Genomic DNA, 21,648 nt, shown 5'->3' with positions numbered 1-21,648 from the left:
TTCAAAGCCCTTCTGTGCTTTGAGTTTTCAAAGATGTGTTTGTACTACCATGATACGACTTTTTTTTTTTTAATTTAAAGAGATTGAGCAAAAAGATCATTAAAGTCTGTCTCAAATCTACAAATTCAAGAATTGACTATGTTTTTTAAGGGGCAGTACTCTTTAGGTGCCTGGCTTATCTTTGTTATAGCTACCGTTAATATGTTTGACCTTTTCAGCAAATCCTTATAAAAGTTTAAAATAAACACAGTCACCTTGGCATGTGTGTAACTGAACATGTTTCAGCTTCTGGGAAAGGAGACAAAATGAGAAAAGTGAAAAAATAAACTATAAATATTTAGCCTTAGGGGCTGGCTTGTATTTGGTCCCTTATAATCTTTTCCCAGAAATCGACTCAGTTACATGGAGGAAAGATCAGTAGCAGAGAATGAACTGAGAGAAAAGCGCTGCTGACTGCCAGGCAGTGAAAGCGTTAACAGGGCTGAGTAAGGCGATCCTCGAAATGAGTAAGACTCAGAGTTGTTAAAGTTTTCAAAGCGCTGCGGCGGCTCTTAGGGAAAAGGAAGCGAGTCGGAGGGAGCCTGGCCAAGCAGAGGATCGTGCTGAGCTGAACTCAGCTGGGGTTACGAGCTCAAGGTTAGTGGCCCCCCGCACATCTCCCCAGAGCTAACATCTTTGGAGAGGAGTCTCAGGAAGGCAAGGCGCCACCTCTCATCCTGGTGTGTCAGGTCCACTTTGCTTCCGGGGGGGGGGGGGGGGGGGATCCTCCCTCCGGCCAAACCTCCGGGGCTGCTCTGCACAGTTTTGGCACTTGTGAGGGACAGGTAACCTCTTCCCGGGAGACTTCTCTCAACTGGAGACTTCTTTTCAGACGTCTAAAAGGAAATTGTTTCTGGAATAAGGATGTTTTCAGACATACACACAGGCACACGCGCACACAACACCTGTATACACCGCTCCATCTTGATTTTTGCAGGTTGTGACCACAATCCAGAATTCCTGTCTGTTTCAGGTGAAACTGAGAACACTTGTCAAAGTAACTAAACAGGCTGTGTGACTTCATCTTGTGGGAGGAATATTGTCTCTGAGGCTAGCATAATCAGGGAAGAAAAGGAAGGGGGGGGGGGAAGGTAGAAAGGGGAGAAGGGAGGGAGGGAGAGAAGGAGGGGGAAGAAAGCTTCCAAGCATCCTGGCCTGTAGTTAAGGCAAACAATTTTTTAAAAATGGGTTTCCCATAGAAATTTTTCTTGTACATTGCTAGAACAAAATAATGGGGGAGGATGCACAGTGAAGGAAATAATTCTACATCTGCACGAGGTTCAGATAAACGTGTCTACGTAAACTTGTCTGCTTGTGCTGCAGATAACAGATAAACCTAGGGGAAGAAGGCCTGGACAGCTTCACAGAAATTGCATTCTGAGGGGGCCTTGATTTGAGAACTGAAACCGATTGTCCGGAGGGGAGAAGGAGCCCCTTTGAGCCCTAGCTGGGAGAGAGGAGTGCGTATGCCACTTCAGCGGGCCAGTTTCCTCTGTTTGCTCTTGCTTGTGCACACAGAGAAGCAATGAGTAAGTCATCAGTCACCATGCTGAATGCTCCCTCAGATCCTCCAGCAGCCAGGAGTTGAGCCTTCTACCTGCTAGCACTGAATCAGAATGAGTCATTTGAAACTTGGGTGCTGGAACAAAGTACTTGCAAACTGCCTTATGAGACACTGCCTCCATGTAGGTGGGATATACCTCTCAGAGCAGTCACATTTTTTTCCTCTCTTCCTTTCTCATTCAAACAGGCAAGACTTCTGACGCTCCCAAGAGACTGGATTTGCCTGCTTGGCTCAGCTCACCCTACAATGTGGACTTTGCCCCTCCAGGTCAGGACTGGAGTTTTAAAATAAAATGGATGATTTGACGTTACTTGATCTTCTGGAGTGCCCCGTGTGCTTTGAAAAGCTTGATGTCACAGCCAAAGTCCTCCCTTGCCAGCACACCTTCTGCAAACCATGTCTCCAGAGGATTTTCAAGGCCCACAAGGAGCTGAGGTGCCCCGAATGCAGGACCCTGGTGTTTTGCAGCATCGAGGCACTGCCGGCCAACCTGCTGCTCGTGCGTCTTCTAGATGGTGTGCGCTCGGGGCAGAGCTCGGGAAGAGGGGGCTCCTTCCGCAGGCCTGGCGTGCTGACCCCACAGGACAGCGGGAAAAGCAGGACTAACCCCAGAGGTCTGCAGTCCAGCCCTTTCCGGCTGGTGCCTAGTATCAGAATCCACATGGACGGGGTAAGAAAGATCTTATTTGTTCATATCATGTCCGTTTGGAGGTTGGATTTGTGTATACCAGCAGCTGGAAGTATTTTCCTGTAGTTATGTTTCAAAGAGTGCTGCCACTGATTTCCCCAGAGATGAGTTTCTGTGGGCAGTGATCATTTTACTGAAACCTGGTGGAATCCTGAGCCTATCTCATCCATCCAGGAATTCGTAGAATTGTGAAAGTCTCCTAGGCTCCCCCTGCTTCTTGTAGAGAAAATAGTAGCACAAAGAAAGCCTTCGTGATTATTTTTCATCTTTCACTTCTGCTGTTTGCGTCCCAACCAGTGCATGGGAAATGCACGGAGGAGGGGAAAAAGAGAGAAAACATATCCAGCTGCCTTTTGCTTTTGAGAATTTTGAGAAGTTAAATGTCAGGTTCTGTTTTAATTTTACGCAACCCCATCTTCCCACCCCCAGTCCTAAAGCGCTAGTCTGACAGTGCTCATTCATGATCCGTTTGAAGCTGTCAAGATACTTGAGCACCCGAAGACTGTGCGGGAGGAAAGCGTATCTGTGGGTGGACTGCTTGATAGGAAGGCTGGGCTGTGAAGTACAACACGTGTACAGGAGCCCTGCAGATGTCTTACTTTACAAAATGAATCAAAGGTACATAAAACGCTCCTCAGCGGCTGCCATGACCACAAGGGCCCAGGAGTGGCGCACAGGAGATCTTAATCATGCTTTTGGTGTTTGGATAATGCGAATCACTCTGTCCAGCCATGTGAATGGATCCTGAGGACTTTATCTGACCTGGCTGTGAGCCTTTTGTGGGAAGCTGTGTTCAGGGCACATCTCGAGAGGAGGACGCAGTCCTTGTGAGTCCAGCAGGATTATGGGCACTGTCACCCCAGCGGGATTATGTGCACTGACACCCCAGTGTGTCAAAGCAGACACAGGAAGCTGTGACCTGAGTCGCTGGCATACTGAGAAAGTCAAGGCTGCATTCTGTGAAGTCTTACCTAATTTAGCCAACAGCTTTAAAGCTACCAGCAGAGTCCCCCAACTCCGTTGTGAAGAGTAACAGTGGGTGGGAGGGTCTTCTTCGGATTCCTTCCCGCAAAGGAGAATAGGCTTATGATGTGCATTCAGGACACTCTTCTAAAATGTTCCTTTCAGTCGCTCACCCCTCGTTCTGTTCAGTGCACCTCCAGGCTGCCCAGTGCAGTAGGGGAAGGTGGAACCGGTGGAAAGTGAGATTGGGAAGAAGCGGGCATTGGTGTGATCTCTTCACTGCAGACTTTTTATTGCCATTGTGCTCGTATGTGTGACCACATTCCAGAAAAGGGCTTGGCGCCCTTCTTTCAGGCTTCCTGTTAGCTCAAGGTCTAGTCATCAATCAGAATCCACAGGCCTGGGAAAGGCCAGGTGGGGGTAGGGCAGCAAACTTCTCTCCAGTGCCCTGTTTTGAGAGAATAGGGCTCTATCTGAAGTCAGCAAATCCTCGTTTGAATTTCTAAGACCCAGCAACCTCCCCCTCCCCCACCCAGCAAAGTCTGACTTGCCTCCAGGTGGAGTATCCTCACACTACTAAGAAAGTGTTGCGAGACTGGGAGGAGGCCAGTCCCTAACATCTTCGAATGTTTTTGTTCAGGTTTTTATCTTTTTTAATGTGGCTGTGTTAAGAAAAGGTAGCAATGAAATGTATCCAACAGCTAACAAGTTTTCGAACTGTAGAAGATTCCAGGCGCCTCCTGGCATAGGGAGCTGTGGGACTGAGAGGTGGTGATATGTAAGAGACAGCCGGTAAGATACTGCATGTCCCTGGAACCCTTTCACAAGGACTTGTAACATCAGACAAAGGCGCCAGTGACGGGGTCGTGCCCATCATCCAAGCCACACTGGAATAAGCCCTTGTCGGGAGGCTGCAACACAGAAGCAGGCTGTGGAGGGCCACCGCTTTCAGGCAGGCCCTGCCTTCGTAAAGATATTCCGCCAGAGAGCAGAGCCGGCGGCCTCCCCCGACCACCCCTGTTCCCTTCGTTTTCTGAGGCATCCTTACTTGCTCATCTCATCCCTTTTGCCTTCCCTCCATGGGGCTGTGAGGAAACCTGTTCCAGGATGTTAGTATGGCTGCCATTCTGCAGCCTGTCTCCGCTTCCAAGAACATGGCCATCTGTCCTGTAAGGGCACAAGCAGGCATGCATCCCTCAGCTAAGAGAACCGAACATTGTCCGGGCTGCCACTCTGGCCTAAGAGTTAGAGGAGGCTCTCGCATCCTCAGGCAGATCCTCACCAAGTTACTTGCCCTCCCTGCCTCCTCACTTTACCCAATTTAGTCAGCAACTAGTAATACTTGCTACCCACCTTCCTCCAGGATAGTGTGAAAACTATCTTTGCAACACACTCTTAGTGCCTTAGAAAACACATGCCCTGTAAATGCAGAGCATCATCATTATCATTCATTTAAACCTGCTATATGACTTTGGACAAGCCACTTAAGTTTGCTGGGTCTCAATTTAAAATTCTATAAAATCGGAAAATATATTGTAAAAACAGAGAGCCATTGTGAGGCTTAACTAATTAGTGTTTACATAGCACTTTGAGATCCTTAGATGAAAGGCATTTGGAAGATCATTATCATAGTAAACATTATTATTGACTGTTTATTGTGCCCTGCCATGCACAAGGAATTCCACAAAACACAGAAGGGCTGATAGCCCTTGCAGGAGAGTGTAATAGGTATTATTATTGAACTTGAGTCTGGGATGAGTCCAGCCCAGGATAATACTAAGTATAAAGCACTCCCCTAAGAGGGCATAAATAACCTGTTGTCGCAGGGTACCATTTTGTAAAACACCCCTTCCAGAGGCCATGATGTTAACCTGACACTCTGAAAGAGTTCACTTAACTTCCTGTGAGTTCGTGAAGCCCAAAGTCTGTTCTGCTCACCTAGGCTCATCTAATAAACGAGCTCATTGGGATTTTCTGGTCGCTCAGAGAGGCCTGATGCTTCTCATGCCAGCCAGTATGCCAGGTGGAACCAGTTGTCACACTTCATGGTGCCAGGCCAAGAGAGAAAAAACAGTCCATTGTGCCTACCTGTCTAAAACCCTCCCAAGCCGATTGGGTAAAAAGAAAACTTGAGAAGTGACTGTAGGTTTCTACAGCATGCAATTATTTCAGACCCAACAGGCGAGATCAGCAGACTCTTGGACAGCCACTGGCTGTGCAGACCCCACTCATTCTTACTGCTTCCCTCACTGCAGTCAGGCCAAAGGAACTTCGCAAGCCTTCAAGGAGATTACAGCCTCCTGAATAGTTGAGCTCGCTTCCTCCTCACTGTGTGAATTTTTAGAAATTAAGACAGGCAGGAAAGCAGTGAAGCTTGCAAGCTGAGGTTTGAAAAATACAAGAATTCAAATCCCGCTACCGCTGCTCCACAGTTGTATACTTTGGGTGAGCCCCTTAAACCTCAGGGCCTCAATTCCCCATCCGTGAATTGAAGATAATAGTAGTGCCTACTTCAGAGGGTTGCTGGGAGAAATAAATGAGATGATTCATGTCAATTAGCTCTCAGCACGGGGACTGGCTCCTACTCAGTAAATGTTAGCTGGTATTGTTATTGAAGTGACTCAGGACTTTTCACTCTAAATTGCACGCCCTCTTTCACCCGCTTGTTAATGGGGTGTCATCCAAAGATGGTCCTGGGTACCCTGATTTCTGGACTGTTTGCTTTTTCTCCACATGATCCGTGGCTATGATTCAGATGCGTGATTCTTCCCAGCTTGCACTGGCTTGGCCACCCACTTCCAAGACCCTTGAGGAGCTAGGAGCTGATTCCAGGAGAAAACCTGATAGCAGCCTTCACTTCCCCAGATAACAAGCTCAAGTGAACACCTCATGTAGGTCAAGAACCTTCCACTCCGTGTCTCTGATTCTTCTGTAACTTCTCTAGTTTTCCTTTCTCCTGACTCTCTATCCCCAACACAAATGAGTCTAGCCCCGGGTCTTGCAGGGCCGGACTTTCTCCATTCTTTGTTACACATCATGCCAACCACACACATTTCTGTCTCACTTGCCCCAGCTCAGTGAGAGCACACCTGCCGCCTCCAGCACACAGACCAGGTGGCTGTGTCCTAGAAACTTCTTCGGCTGGTGTTGCAAGCACCTGAGGGGGCTAGAAATCAGGTCAGAAAACAAATGAGGGACTTGAGGCTGAGTAGAAACCAGAAGGTATCCAGCTCCTTTTCTGGGTCTCAGCTGCTGTGTCTGTGACAGAGACAGTGGTTTCTGCAAAATTTGCAAGGGGACTAAAACTATCCCAAGCCCCTGAAAACAGCAGGCAGGTGCCACCTGGGTCAGCAAGGACCGCATGTGACAGGTGGAGGAAGACATAAAGGCAGGAGCTGAGGTGGAGAAGTCAGGAGACCCAGATGGTTCTCCACCTTCACACACATTTGCCAATCTTTTCAAAAACCATATGGCGCCAAATTGGCTCTGCCCCCAACCTCTGTCTGTGTACATCCTTCCTAGTTACAATCCCTTCCCTTTTATTACTTACCATAATGTTAAGGATATGTCATCAGATGGAGCTGGGTTTGTGCTGGGATTCAATTATTTGCCTTAGGCAGGTCACTTAACCTCTCTTACCCCCAGTTTCCATATTTGTATAATGGAGATAATAATGGTGTGCCTCTATCATGAGGCTATTGTAAGATTAAAATGAGATAATGTATGTCAAAAGCTGAGTACAAATGCCTGGCACATCACAGATGCTGATAAATGTTAGCAACAGAAAATAACAAAACAGTAACAGTGGAGGAGAGAGCCTGCTGGCATGGGATTTGGAGTTCTTCGCACCCACACATAACCATGCAGAGACTTCCATTAAGAAATGAAGCAAAGGGGATAGCCAAAGGAAAGGGAGTTTTAAAAAGACAAGACTATAGTGATGGAAAATAATGGTTCTGAGTGGTTGCTAGAGATCATGGTGTAAGAGAGGTTATGACTAGAAAGGGTCATGAGGGAGTTTTCTTGAGTCAGGGAACTGTTCTGTACCCCGACAGTGGTGGCAATTATAAGGGTCCAGGTATCTGTTAAAATTCACAGGCATATATACCAGGAGGAAAAAAAAAAAGTCTATTTTACTGTCTGATGATGTTTAAAATATTTTTTAAAACAGAAAGGGAGCTCTTGTACATTTCTTACAGTCTCTGCCTGATTTCACCTAGCCCAGTCTGATTTCCTTTCATCTCTTCATGTACTGGGTCAGTGCTGTTTTTGAGGAGGATTTTGCCATCCTTTGAATGGCCAGGGTGATTCCTGCAAGTGGGCTCCTCTCTGTTTTAGCGAGCCATCCTATCACCTCTTTCAGTTTTCACATCAGCTTAAGCTGTCTGGCCAAAGTGTTGGCCAAACACAGCAGCTCCGCGCCCCTAGGGTGGCCAAGGCAGAGGGCTGGGGCAGCAGCCTCTCCTGATGCAACCTCGATTATCCACCACTCAGGGCAGGTCACCTAAGGGATTAGCCAACACCTATTTTTGTGTTGTTTTCCTTTCCTCTTAGGAAAGGTTGCCTGGCCACACGTCCCTTCATAGGATAAAGAGAGATTACGAGAGCGGGAGGGAGAGTGCTTGTTCAGCCCTTTTACTCACAAAAAGTATCCCCATCCCTCCCATTGCAGACGCCACTGCATAGCTTTGGGCTGACCTGGGACCAGCTCAAATACAGCTGTCCTTGCTCTCCTTGTCTGCTCCCTTTCTTTCTCATTTTTTAAAAAAAATCATGCATATATATTAGAGCAGTTTTTCACGAGGCGTACTCTACAGACTATGGATGGATGTTCCTTAAAGCTCCGGGGCCAAACAAATCCAAGCTTAAAACAGAGCTAAGGAGGGGTGCCTGGGTGGCTCAGTTGGTTAAGCGTCTGCCTTTGGCTCAGGTCATGGTCCCAGGGTCCTGGGATCGAGCCCCGCATCGGGCTCCCTGTTCAAGCGGGGAGCCTGCTTCTCCCTCTCTTGCTGCCCCTCCCCCCTCACCCATTTTCTCTTTCTCCCTCTCTTGCTGCCCCTCCCCCCTCACCCATTTTCTCTTTCTCCCTCTCTCTCAAATAAATAAAATTTTTACCAAAAAAAAAAGAGCTAAACATTTTTTCCTTTGCAGCAGCAGCATTGTGAGAACTTTTAGGATGCTGATGAAGTGTGAATCTCTAAGCAGAAAACTATAATAAGAAATGTTTCCCAAATTTCTTTGACAGTGGCATGCCCCTCTCCTCCCTTTTATTAATACCTTCAATAATATTAATTGTCCGTGCAACAAATTTGGGGAAATGTCTCATACTAATGCAAAGGCAGCTGAGCCCACAAAGAGAACCTGATATTGTAGTTAGAGACTCCTGACTCATTCCAAGAAGAGTTTTAGGCAAGTTCTTGCCATTAGAAGATATTTTTGGAATACTGTTTGAAACTATCACCACCCTCTGTATGTTTATTTAGCTCCTATCAGTGTCCAGCTATAAGCACTATGGGAACACAGCAAAGTTAAGATTCTCACCTTCCCGGTGCTTATTGTCTAGTGGCAAAACCAACTAGTCAGTATACATGTATATACACATATACACAATGTGTGTGATACACATACACGCACACACATATATCCCTGACTCAAAGATATTACCCATTAGAAGATGTGTTATCATTTTAGTTATAGCACTTAAGGGAAAAAGGAAACAATACCATGCTGGATATTCACTGTAAGATACATCCAATTTTAGAAATATTAAGATATGAAAAAAGGAGTGTCTTATTGTCTGATTCCATGTATATAAAATTCTAGAAATGGCAAAACTATATAGTGATTTGGGGGGTAATGCAAATGTTTTATGTGATAGTGTATAGTTTTGCCTAAATTTATCAAACTATACAGTTAAGAGTAGTGCATTTTTTCTCTATAAATTATAACTCAATAAGGTCAGTTAAGACAAGGAAGTCTTAGACTCAAGAATGATGATTTATTAAAATGTCAGGCAGTGAGGTGGTTCCGTTTGAGGGAAATGAAGCTTGGCCAATCAAAAGAAACTTCCTAGAAAAAGCAGGTGTTTTAATGGTCAGGAAGGACATGGTCGGGGGGTGAAAAGGCAGCATCTATCCTGGGCACGTGGGCGCTAGGCAACGCAGGACAGAACAGGAGTATCTGGAGTAGAATCAAAGTTGGGGGAGAGGGAGAAGGAAGCAGATGCAGAACCGACCAGGTGACAGGATACCTAGCCTCAAACCACCACTGGGAAGACACATGTCAGGGACTCTGTATGATAAAGTCTCTCCACAGCCACACTGGTTCCGTGTCATCTCGTGGCCCATGGATTGTATCTGCCTAATGGAGTCAGTGCAGCCAAACAATGCTCCAAGTGGATGGCTGAGCTTACCGGGCAAGTGAGGTGCAGTCTCCACTTCACTGGCAGACAAAGCCATTTTTTTCCCATTGGAATGGTTGGGATACCCAGTAACCCTTGCATGTAGGAATGCCAGTTGGTGCATACAAAGTAAGGGGTAGAACACAGGCAAGGAAAGAAAGACAAGTCCGTTTGTCATGAGCAGCTTCCTGCAGCTTGGGTCTCTGTGGCAGCCCCAGGGTCATACCGCTCCAGATCCCCAGCTCAGAAGCCAGAACGTTCAACAGAATGCTCCTAAGTGCCGGTATGGACCAGGCTCTGTCTTAAAAGCTCACACTGTTGCAACCTCATACCACAGATGCTCATGAGCTCAGACTTCAGGACTCAAATAATAGCTGAGTTCACCTCCGACCGCTGTCTTTTCTCCAATCTTTTATCCAAGCACAAGGAGAACGGGCAACTTCTTTGGTCTCTCAATACTGTGCTCAGAGCACCCAGCCCACAGCCTGGCCCATATTAGGAACCCCCAAATTTTTGTAAATGAATGAACAAATAAATAAGTACCTTCACGTCTGTGGTTGACTTCATGGAATCGTGGAATAACTCCTGAGGATGCAGGAATGAACTCTTCATGAATCAAGCCATTAGAGAGCTATGTGAGGAATGAGCTGCACATTATATTGGGCCTAACGTCATACAGTAACTGAAATCTTCTAGATGTGAATCACCTTATTAAATACGTTTTGGGGTGACAGCACTCTCTGGAAAACACAGTGGGCCAAATTCAAAACCACTTAGTTCATGAATTGCTAACCCTAAGAACATAGGAAATGCCACAACACATATGGCTAAACTTTGCGTCAGATATCACAGAGTTTTTTTTTAAGATTTTATTTATTTCACAGAAAGAGACACAGTGAGAGAGGGAACACAAGCAGGAGGAGTGGGGGAGGGAGAAGCAGGCTTCCCGCGGAGCAGGGAGCGCGATGTGGGCCTCGATCCCAGAACCTTGGGATCATGACCTGAGCCGAAGGCAGACGCTTTAACGGCTGAGCCACCCAGGCGCCCAGATATCACAAATTTTATATGCTCCTTTGATCTTGGGAGAAACATTATCTTGAGTTAATTGACACTTAGTCACAGGGATACCAATGACAGAAAGGAAGAGGCTGTAAAAGAATTTGCCACCGGAGCTATGAGCTGCATTGACCTGGGTTCCACTATGAAAGGAAGGCACCATTTCGTAGGGACATGGCCCTGTACCTTTTGCGCTGCCAAACCTACATCACACAGGTATGTAAAAGATACATGAGATTTACCACTTCAGTCATTTTAGGAATGCAGCTTGGTAGCATTAATGCATTTACGGTGTTGTGCAACTGTCACCACTATTCATCTCCAGAACTTTTTCAACATTCCATACTGAAGCTGTACCAGTTAAGCAATAACTCTCCATTGCCCAAAGTACATGTGTGTGTGTATATGTGTATGTATTTGTATATGTGTGTGTATATGTGTGTGTATGCGTGTGTATGTGTGCATATATACGTGTGTGTATATGTGTGTATGTGTGTACATGTGTGTATATATGTATGTGTGTATATAAATACGTGTGTGTATGTGTATATGTGTGTGTGTATGTATGTGTGTGTGTGTGTGTGTATATACACACACACACACACACATTTTAAAACTTCTTTCTGAATAAGAGAATAGGCATTTTAGGATTGTTTTTAAAATATGTATTCCAATTTTCTGCTACTTCTGATCTTAGTCTCCCAATAAGATAAGTAAATAAGTAAATTGTGATTCAAAACAATGTCTCTCAACTCATGTCCTGACTGTGCCTCTGGGCAAGTTACCGAGCAACTCCGAGAATCATCACTATAAAAGAGAAATAGAAAGCTAACCTCCTCAGGTTATTGGGAGGAGGATTTAACAAGGTGACACCTGTAAAGTGCTTAGCCAGGGTCTGGACAAAGTAAGCTCCTAGTAAAGGTTAACTGTCTGCTTGCACTCCCTTCTAAAGTACTACCACACTCACTGCATTTGGACTGGTATTTTACTGCGTTGTAGACATGGAGTAACAGCGATCAGGGCCTCATTTGGAGGATAAATCAAGATACTTTGTGTAAAAGTTCTTAACACAGGGCATGACACACAGTAAACCCAGTGACAATGAATGTGAGGCACTGTTGCTGTTATTTCCCATCATTCAACAGGTATGTATAGAACGCTTTTTATGAGTAAGACCTTTGCTGGGCTCTAGTGATGAACAAAAATCAGTAAGATATGATCCTTGCTCCCAAAGAGCTGATGGTTTTTCGAGAGGGCCATGTGAACTAAAAATTATGATGCAGTTAATAAATCTTAAAGGACTTACTGAGGGTCAGACCCTGGATGAAGTACTTTTACTTAACGGAATCTCACTGAACGCTTTCTATAAGCCCCTGAGATGGGTGCTACTGTTGTCTCTACTTTCACATAAGAGATTTGTGCCCAATTTATGTTCGTATGAGACAACAAAATGGGAGAAAATGGTTACAGATAAAAATTTACAGCATCCTCTATTTGTGTTTGGGGCAGTTATGGAGGTTGCAGATGGTCTGATTCCTAATCACCCAAGCATTCACAGAAACCCATGATGCTGAGGATTGCAACCCTCAGAATAATTGAGAGGCACATACTTTGGGTGGTGAGTTCTGGCATCATGGTCTTGAGGCTGCTGGTTTTGGACACTGTGCCTTTCAGCCACCATTCACATGTGCAGCATGGAAAGCCAAGAGAAGAGCTGAGAGAACTTGGACCACTCACTGTTACTCTTCCTTGAGAGGGTCATGGGAAAACTTTCACCTGGAGATCAGGAGAAATAAGGAATATACTCCTGGGGTGCCTCAAACAGATCACCCCAGCCCAGGGGTTCAGCCAGACTGCCAGTGTTAGAGAAGGCAATAATGAAACTGTCCACCAGTCAGAAAACTGGCCCACGTGGCCACTGCAACCCATCCTTAGGTCTCAGGGTCTCAGTGTAACCTTCACTCCTCTGGAAAGTCAGCCCTCTTTCCAAATCCTAATCTGGCCATAGGTTCCTCCTCAGGTCCCCAGAGGCCCCAGTGCTCTCCTCTATCTCCCACAGCACGCATCAGACAGTGTAGCATTTTCCACTCACTTCTCTTTCCTACTGAACTGTAAGCTCCAGAAGGTTAAGGAGGTGTCTTGTCTCCCCTGAACCTAGCAGACTGGCTGAAATGCAAACAGCATTCAGTAAATATTTAATCACTGAATGTATGCTGCTTGCCATGTTGCACGAAACTGCACGTAGATTCAGCAGCTTCATGGCTGAAGAGCTCCTGATGTCTTCCCCTGAGGCTAGAGGGAAAGGGGATATACCAGCCATTTTGTCCCGCGGATCCTTTCCAGCCCGTCTTGTTGACAAGGGTGTTTCTTGATGTCAAGCCAGGTGTGTTAGGAATGGCACGTAGGTGCTTGCAGGGGATTCAGAGGTAATTGGGAGGTGAGAAAAGAAGTCAAACCAGAATGGAGCCAGAGAGAACACCAACTGCCTGACGTGCCACAACGCTCTGAGCAAGCTGCCCTGGATTTGCAGAATTAAGGATGATATTGGTGCACACATAGAAGTATTTTAATTGGTTGCCAAGGCAATGCAGCAGAATCAGTGGGCATGGGGCAAGAATAGAACTCTGCAGAGCTGTGTTCAGGAGGGGTGTTTGTGATACTAACAAGCTGTGTGGATCTGAGAAAGGCAAGGCTGCACTGAATCTCATTTGGGACTTTTGCTTAATAAACAGGAATGTCAGAGAAAAGGAGGGACAGAAGAAAAAACTTCCCTTCCTGGCTTTCGGGAGAAGCAGGAAGGACAATCTTCTGAATTTCAAATTTCTCCTTGGGTTGGTAAATTCCCATACATGAAGGAAATCCAAGTAGACTGGTTCCATGCTTGAAGGAAGGGGGAACAGGGTGAGTGAAAAATGGAAGGAGATGGCCATGTTCTCTTCCTCCTGAGAGATCATAGAAAGATCCAGGACACAGGAGCCTGCATTTGAATAGAAAGGACATTGCCCATCTTCTTTTATATTAGAAAAGAATTTCTGATTAAACATATATCTTTCTATTGTTTTGGTTTTATTTTCTGAAGATTTTGAAACACTAGGACTCTTTTTTTCATTGTCCTAAAATTTTGCGGTTGAGACATGTTCTGGGTTTCCTAGCTTCCCCGTTCTAGTGGCTATGCCAAGGCCTAGCGAATCCGGTAGACTTCATCCTGTGGAGTGCTTGTCCTGATTGCTTGGGCAAGGAGGGAGGGACCAGGAAGGAGAGAAGCCAGAGAGGAGGTGGACATGTTTATCAGTCAGCACCTTAGCCAACGGCCATCAGGTAGTTCACACCAGGTGCCAGATGCTGTGCAAGCTAACCGTGGTTTTCCTTGAATCCTCCTAACAACCTGTGGAGGTCTGTGGTATTTTCCCACTTTAGAACAGAACCAGGATGTGAACCAGGTCTGCCTGCATCCACGGACTGGGCTCTTAACCAGATCAATCCAGGTGGCCAAGACAAGCATGGTGGTTCCCTTGGAGCTCCACGGAGCTCTGCACTATCTGCCATTGCTGGTTGGTATCTATTGGCACGAACAGTACCATTCTAATGTCGCTGATAAGCTTCCAGACCATAATGTCATCTGTGGCCAGCGCATTTCCATGTTAACGATTTGCTATGTCTTAACTGGGTGCCACTCGGTCAGAAATTTAAGGTTTTAAGTAGTAGCAATGAGTTTAGGTGAATAGGGAAATGAGACGGGGGGAGTGGAGTCAGAGAAAAGAGGAGGGTAGAGAAGAGAAAGGCAGAAAAGTTTGCATCTGTGATCTACGCTGGAGTAACAGAAACCAGGGGAGGGACAAGGGGGAAAGGGAGGCAGGCTGACCAAGGGGCCAAGTGCACAAGGGCAGAGTACTTGGGGAGATACGTTATCCGGAGTTAGAACAAGCTCCGATCCAGAACTGGTCTGCTTTGCCTAGAAATGTAAACAGAGTCAGAACAAAATATTTATGTTCCATTCCTTTTGGAAACCTGTCATCTGGACAGGCAAAATGGTCCATTATAGGTGGGGACAAAAAGAGCCTGAAATTCAGGAAAGTCAGCTTCTAATCCTGCCTTAGCCGAAAACCAATCATGTGACATGAAATGTATCTGAGTGCTTAATAGATGTTAGCAGTTACTGCAGTTACGGGAAAAGTCCCAGATTCTCTGAACCTCCAGATTCTAACATCTCAAATGTAAAATGTGCCCTTTTTGTATTTTACAGAACATACAAATGATGCACAAGAATTTGGATTTATGTTTTTCAGAAATAAAGGTTTTTGGAAAAATAGGTACCAGTTTTGAGCCCTTAGAGCCTTCAAGGGACTGTGCTAAATACCTTACCTGCAAAAGCTTTTAAATCCACAGAGCGACACTTTTTTTACAGATAAGGAAACTGAGGTTCAGGAATACTTAGTGGCTTGCCCAAAGTTACTAATGTAGACTGACTCCAAGCCCACATTCTTGACCATTCTTGACATTACGCTGGTTAATCTTGCAGCAACACTAGCTCTCTTATGTAAAGAGTATATATAGCACACACCTTCTTTAATGTATTAACGTGGCATTTGTAAATTTCTCTCAAGTCATGTTACCTTTGTAAATCTTGTCACTCCGGAACTCTATAATACCGACCACATGTGCAGGGATTGAGTGAGTCTTCTAATTCCTTTGTACTCTGTGTCTAAAAGAGATCTTAAATGTCCTCCAAGCCAGCCATCCACCTCTCCTGTGCTTCAGTCCTCTCGGACTCGGCCACGTAACTGGTGCATTTAAATCTCCAGTGTCGGGGGAGTTTTCTGTGCCTGAACATACTCTATTCCCTCCACCTCTGGGCAACAGCATTAGAAAAGTCTTCCTGAACTTGAGCCAACCAAACACACCTGTCCTTTCTTTCCTTGAGTGATTACAGGTTGTTGAAGGCAACTAAAAGAGGTGCAGTTTATTCTTATTTCTCATTTTCTCCAGGCTGAAATACTTCACTTAGTTCATCTAGTGAGCTGGTTTTAAGTATTCTTAACCCAGGGGGTGAGATTGAGGAATAAGAGCAGGGGCTCTGAAGTCATAATAGTTAATACAAATCCGAGTTCTACCTCTTGTTAGCTGTGCGACCTTAGGCAAGTCATTTAATCTCCCTGAGCCCTGATCTCTCCCTCTGAGAATGGGGTACCATTACCTGCCACATACATTGGCTCTGAGGATTAAATGAGATACTACACGTGACACACTCAAGGACTGGTCCATGAATGCATACTTAATACATGTGAATGATGTTTGTTATTCTTCCCTATTATTATCGCCAGTCTCTCTGCATAGGTGTCCATCTTGTTTCGCTGAGGGCACCTGGCCCAGGGTGTTTAAACCATGCACAAATAAGCATTACAGAGTTTTGTCGTATGAAAGATCTCTGAAGTATCTATACCCTGGGTTTCAGGTGGCTTCAGGAAGAATTGCCACGCTGCTAGAGAATCTCTCTTGGGATCTCTTCCTGGTAAAGAACCTCTAGGTATAACAAGCCTTGCTAAAACAACACTTTAACAGGAATGTTATTCTTGAAAACACCAGAGAAAATACCTTTCCTTTGGCTCTAAGTTTTGGAGGGCACATTTAACATTTCTGTAGGTGCATGGTAGGTTACTGGCATAAAATAAACTCAGTAAAAGGAAGATATTTTGCACTGCAATAGTAATACCACTAGTATTCACTCATTATGTAAACATATATTGTTTACTAGGTACCAGATACTAAACTAGGCACTACAATATAACCATAAACAAGATAGACATATAATGTACACTCTCCTGGAATAGATAAAAAGAACCAAAAACTCCATGGTCTTAGTTGGCCTCCCCCCGAATCAGACCCTGCCATGAAGACCGAGTGCTTAGAGATTATTTGAGAGGTATAATGACATTGGCAGGGGAGTGAGGCTATAAGGGATGGTGGCTAGTAAAGGTGTGCTATAAAGCTGGTTACCACAGGCGGTGACTGGAGCTTCATCCTTTAGGAAAGCTCTGGGAAGAAGCTCAGAATGATCCTGGCCAAGAAGTGAAAGATCTGGGGTGTTTATACCCATGTATCTGTCAGTCATTGGTTAAGAGCTGCCCCAAGGAACAAAGTAGATTCTAGAAGCTCAAGGGAAGGCTTCCTACAAAATTGTAGGTGCGGCCTATTGGAAGTAAAGCTGGATTGCACAGAAATGGTAAAAGTATCTGGAAAAAATGTGGGTTGAGTACCATCTGCATCGTGCATACACACTGAATTACCGAAATAATGACAAAATATGATAAAGCTTGCTCTATAAACTAACTCTACACAAAGGTTTGAAATAGAGGATAAAAGGGAAGGTTTCTGACCAGAGTAGTCAAAGAACGCCTTGCTAAGAGGAGGCATTTTTGCCGAGACCTGAAGGATGAGAGGAAGATAGTTGAGTGAAGAGCAGAGACCTGGGTTGCAGCTCTGGAGAACATCCTAAGCCCTGTTCCCAGAGGGCGGAGGGATCTTAGAGTCTGGGGAACTGACTGGAGACCTAGATGACTGCAGGGGGCGGGGGGAGCAGTACGGTGAGCAGTATGAAAAAGGCTGCAGGGGAAGGTCTAGAGGGACGAAGGTGCCATGGTGACGAAGGAAGATTGGATCCTACTTGTGATGAGAAAGATCCAAGACTAGAGCTGACCTGACTTTCAGTTTAACATATGCTTTGGCTCCTGTGTGAGAGATGAATATCTGGGGGACAGGGCTGGAAGTAGAAGATCAAGTCTCGTCTTCTGGCTGGGTGGCCTGGACTAAGGTGGTGGCAGTGACGGAGAGAAGTGGATGGATACATGAGCAGACCTGAGAGCACAAACAGGAGGACCTGCGGCAATTTGGCCTCTTTCTGTGTCACTCACCTCCACTGTGCTAAGCACTTCCATTTAACTCTTGCAGCCTCTGCATGAGGTATTGCCTTCATCCCCATTTCACAGGTGGAAAGACTTAGGTCCGGGAAGATGAACTTGCTGAAGGTCACACCAAGAACAAGAGACAAAGGTGGATCTGGCCAAAGTCGGTGCTCTTAGGGAGCTCTGTTGTAGCGTTAAGACAGAGGGGTGGGGATCAGCCACATGTCACTCTCTCTGAATGCGTACGTCACTGCTCACTTCAACAGTGTTCACTTGCAGGATGTCTGTGAGACAGAGAGAAAATCGCCGGCATTAAAACCCAAAGCCACGGGTTTGCGTCTCAGTTCTCTCACTTGCTGACCATCATTATAACTTTCTGGGCCTCAGTTTCCCTCCTAGTAAAGTTGCATAACACCTACTTCAAATGGTTGTTCTCGAGATTAAATGGTAGGTTATAAAGTTGAATCTGTAAGGTGTCCCAGCATCACTTCAGACCACCTCCCCAGGCCCCTCCAGCTGGGAGCAGAATTAGGGCCAAGTCAGGCTCCCAGCCTTGGCAGTTGGTTCAGGAGACTTGACCCTGAGGACTCTGGGACAGGTTCCTTCAAAAGGGAACTCATCCAAGCAAATTCCTCCCATGACTCTGCCTGAGGCCTGACCTAGTCTGAGTACTGTGTAAAGGCACTCCGAAATCGAGTTCATCTCAGGCTTTTTTGAAAAATGCTACCTTGTAAGGAATCATAAAGCATAGGTGCTGAGAACCACAAAGGGCTATAAAAAAAACATCTCACCCCGTGTCTTACACACACGTGACGTCTCAGACTTAGCGAGAAGAACAGACTTTCCAAGGCCACACATTTGCACAGTGAGTAGGCACAAGGACCAAACTCCAGGTCTCCTGAATCTCAGTCTGAGCACTTTGTGTGTTACCAAACGGCCTTGCATCTTCCGCAGACCATTGTAATTAGTTTGCTGGGCTTGGGTCAGAGGCCTCCAAAGCAGATTTCAGCATAAAGAATATTTTTAGAAGCATGAACACATTCAGATATGTGTAGTGTTTTGCACTGTGGCCTCTTCAGGGCACTTTCAGACCTCTGGCGCCCAACTGCAATTTGGTCTGAGAAGCAAATAACCATTTACGTAGTCTCACAGTTTATGCCAGTTTTGAGCCTCAAAAGGCAGTTTCCAAAGACTCAGGGGACAGCACAAGGGAGAAGCTAAACAGAGAGACAGACCAAAACTAAGTGGCAATGAAACCATGTTTCAAATGAAGAACGAAAGGTCTGAAAACGCTAAGCATGGAATTAGCCGCAAGTGCCTCCCAACATCATGGATATTGTTATCCAAAAGCACTTTTGTAGGCAACCATTTGCCTCACTCCAACGATTTTGGTGTGTGTGTGTGTGTGTGTGTGTGTGTGTGTGTGTGTGTGTGTGTGTGTTGCTTTTTAACATTTTAAATTATTTCCAAAGAATAGAAAAATGATCACTGGGTCACAGGAGATGAATATTTTCAAGCCTCCCGTATATAATACTAATTTGCTTTCATCTGTGTTTGCAGAACTCTTTCAACTGCAAGTCACTGAAACCCACCTCAGGCTACCCCAAACAAAAGTGGGAATTTGTCAGCTCGAAGAGTAGCAACCTCAGGGCCTCTTAAGGACCCAGACTGTCCTGTCATATCACTCTCCCACGTGTTGATTCCACTTCTTTCTGTATATTGGCATCATTCACTCCAATTGCAAATGACATTTTCCATGATGCGCGTCGAAGAAGGTGCATCCTCCTGGGTTCTTAGTTACAAACAATAGAATCTACTGCAAAAACAGATTCAAGAGACAGGATTCATAAAAAAAGGATGTGAGGTAGTTCACAGAACTTCTAGGAGGGTTGCAAAGCCTGATTTGAGGCCACCTTGCCAGGAACAATGCCCCAAATGTCCAAGGGCTGCCTTCCAGGGCTGACCCCCACTGGCACTGAACACTGAGGCTTGCCCTGGCCCTGCTCCTCCTACTGCTGCAACGGGAGGTCACCCTAGCTTTAGCAAACTCTGCCACCTTGCCACCAAGTGGAGGTGCGTCTACCCTGGTCCCCTCTTTGTGTCACTAGCTCCCAATGTGAAATTCAAGTCGGGTCTCTCCAACTGACAAAACCAAAATCCCTGACTGCAAGCCATACTGATAAAGCTGGCATCTGAACTTCTTAATCTTGAGGCAGTTTCTGCCACCCACCAAGATTTATAATGTAGGTGAGTTCCCAAACATAGAAAGGGGGTTCAGATACAGGGCATTCAAAAGAATCCTGAGTATGTACTGTAAGAAACACAGCAACAGCTCAGAGTTACACTGTCCCAGCTCCATAACACCAGGAGAGAAGGAAAATCTCTCCCAGCACCACCTAGTTCAGTACCTAGCACTTAGTACATACCTGTCAGACTGAAAGGACCCAGAAGCTTTAACAAATAAGGCCTGATTCTAAATCCCAAGACTCCTTTGTGTCCGATCCTGACAAGACTAAGATGGAATTAAAGTCTTATGTCCTCCTCATTTCCCTCCATATGAAAGATTTGTTCCCTGAGCTTTTGTTTAAGATGGCCAGGTTGACCTACCTCACTTGGTCTTTTATGACCGTCTAATTTCTTTTTTGGAGGTGGGGGGAAAGAACATAGCATTTCTGACAAATGGAAATCTGGCAGTTTTACCAATGGAAGTCCGCTGGAATAGAAAATGAGATTCTTGCCTAGGAAGAATATTAACAGGATGTAAAATTGCCATTGGCACTTAAAGATACATTAGCAGGGTCAAAACTGGGATCAAAAAAAAAACCCAATAGGCAAGGCAGATGGCAAATAAATTCTGTTTCATTGAAAACAGGGCAGGAAGTTAAAATGCAATCCCTCAAAGAGCTATCACAGGTAGTGTGATATTTGATAGCAGCAAGCAACTGATGGAAATTTTTATACGGATGCTGAAATTAGCTTTACTAACACATATTCCTATGGTGAGCACCACCCAGCCTTGACTCTTGCAAAGTTGCCCATGGAGATAAAGTGAAGAGGCCAAACTGGTCTCACTTTTGATGACAGGAGGATTTTTTAGGGGCCACTGCTCTCCTGCAAACATCCTTTTCTTTCTTTTTTTCTTTTTTTTTTTACTTTTTAGCAAAAGAGTTTTTAGTGGGGGAAAATCCTAAGGGGGTCAGCTTTAGATGTCATTTGTGACAGTCTCCCTAATTTGGTAGTAAAAATAAGGATGTGTTGAGTCGTAAGAGGTTACTCATTTCTCTGGAAAGCACATTCTTCAACTCATCTCCAGATTACTCCTGCCTCTTTCTAGCCTGGGGGAAGGGAGAGAGCCAGAGAGAGAGAACATGGCCATAGTGGATGAAGTAACACTCCGTATTTTAGGTGCAGATAGGGAACTATTTCAGGATTCTTTGGAATGAAAGGACTGAAATACCTAAAATATAGGAAATAATCATTGTGATGAGTGGTCAAAAGAATTTTTTAGCTTTGGTCTAAAGAAAAGAAGTCTGGGCACCCACTTGGGGGCATGTACTGTAACCACAGTGGTGGTGTCATTTTAACTGAAGTTGCTGACTGCGGCTGTCAATTCAGCAAGAAAGAGAAGTTGGCCAAATCAGATATGTCAACCTGATGTCAATTTTTATATTGATACTGTTTAGACCAGTGTATCCAAGGAAATTTCCTTTGCATCAACACAGTTTATCAGCTCTATGTATGGAGGACCTTTCCGGGTATAATTTGAAAAATTCCTTGCCAAACTAACTTGAAAAAGAAAAGTGGGAGAGGGTGACTAGAGGATCGGTGGTTTCATGGAGATCTGACGAGTGGATCTCAGGAATGGTGGGATCTATGAATTCACAGTGATCTGAATTCTGTCTCTCTCCTCTGCCTGCTGCTGCTTTCTTCATTCTCAGGGAAGTTCTTTCCAGGAGGAAGATACTGGCAGCCAAAGTCTACATCATTCTTTTTTTTTTCCCCAAAGTTTTTTTTTTTTTTAACATATAATGTATTATTT

At 45.2% G+C, this 21,648-nt stretch overlaps 1 protein-coding gene across 3 annotated transcripts in view; it reads left to right on the top strand.

Annotated features, from left to right (window-relative positions):
- Positions 1-549: 549 nt before the first annotated feature.
- SH3RF2 (SH3 domain containing ring finger 2) overlaps positions 550-21,648 on the top strand; it is a 132,642-nt gene continuing 111,543 nt past the window's right edge. For all 3 annotated transcript variants that reach the window (XM_073905511.1, XM_025892375.2, XM_073905510.1), the window contains exons 1-2: positions 550-636; positions 1,790-2,273. In XM_073905511.1, the coding sequence (XP_073761612.1) occupies positions 1,896-2,273 (378 nt within the window). In that variant the 5' untranslated portion in view covers positions 550-636; positions 1,790-1,895. The remainder of the gene's footprint in view (positions 637-1,789; positions 2,274-21,648) is intronic.

Source organism: Callorhinus ursinus, unplaced genomic scaffold (assembly GCF_003265705.2).
Source record: "Callorhinus ursinus isolate GAN/ISIS: 27379988/994484 unplaced genomic scaffold, GSC_fseal_2.0 scaffold23, whole genome shotgun sequence".
NCBI classification, from domain to species: domain Eukaryota; kingdom Metazoa; phylum Chordata; class Mammalia; order Carnivora; family Otariidae; genus Callorhinus; species Callorhinus ursinus.
The sequence above is the reverse complement of the archived record's forward strand: the minus strand, read 5'-3'. Positions and strand labels throughout refer to the sequence as shown.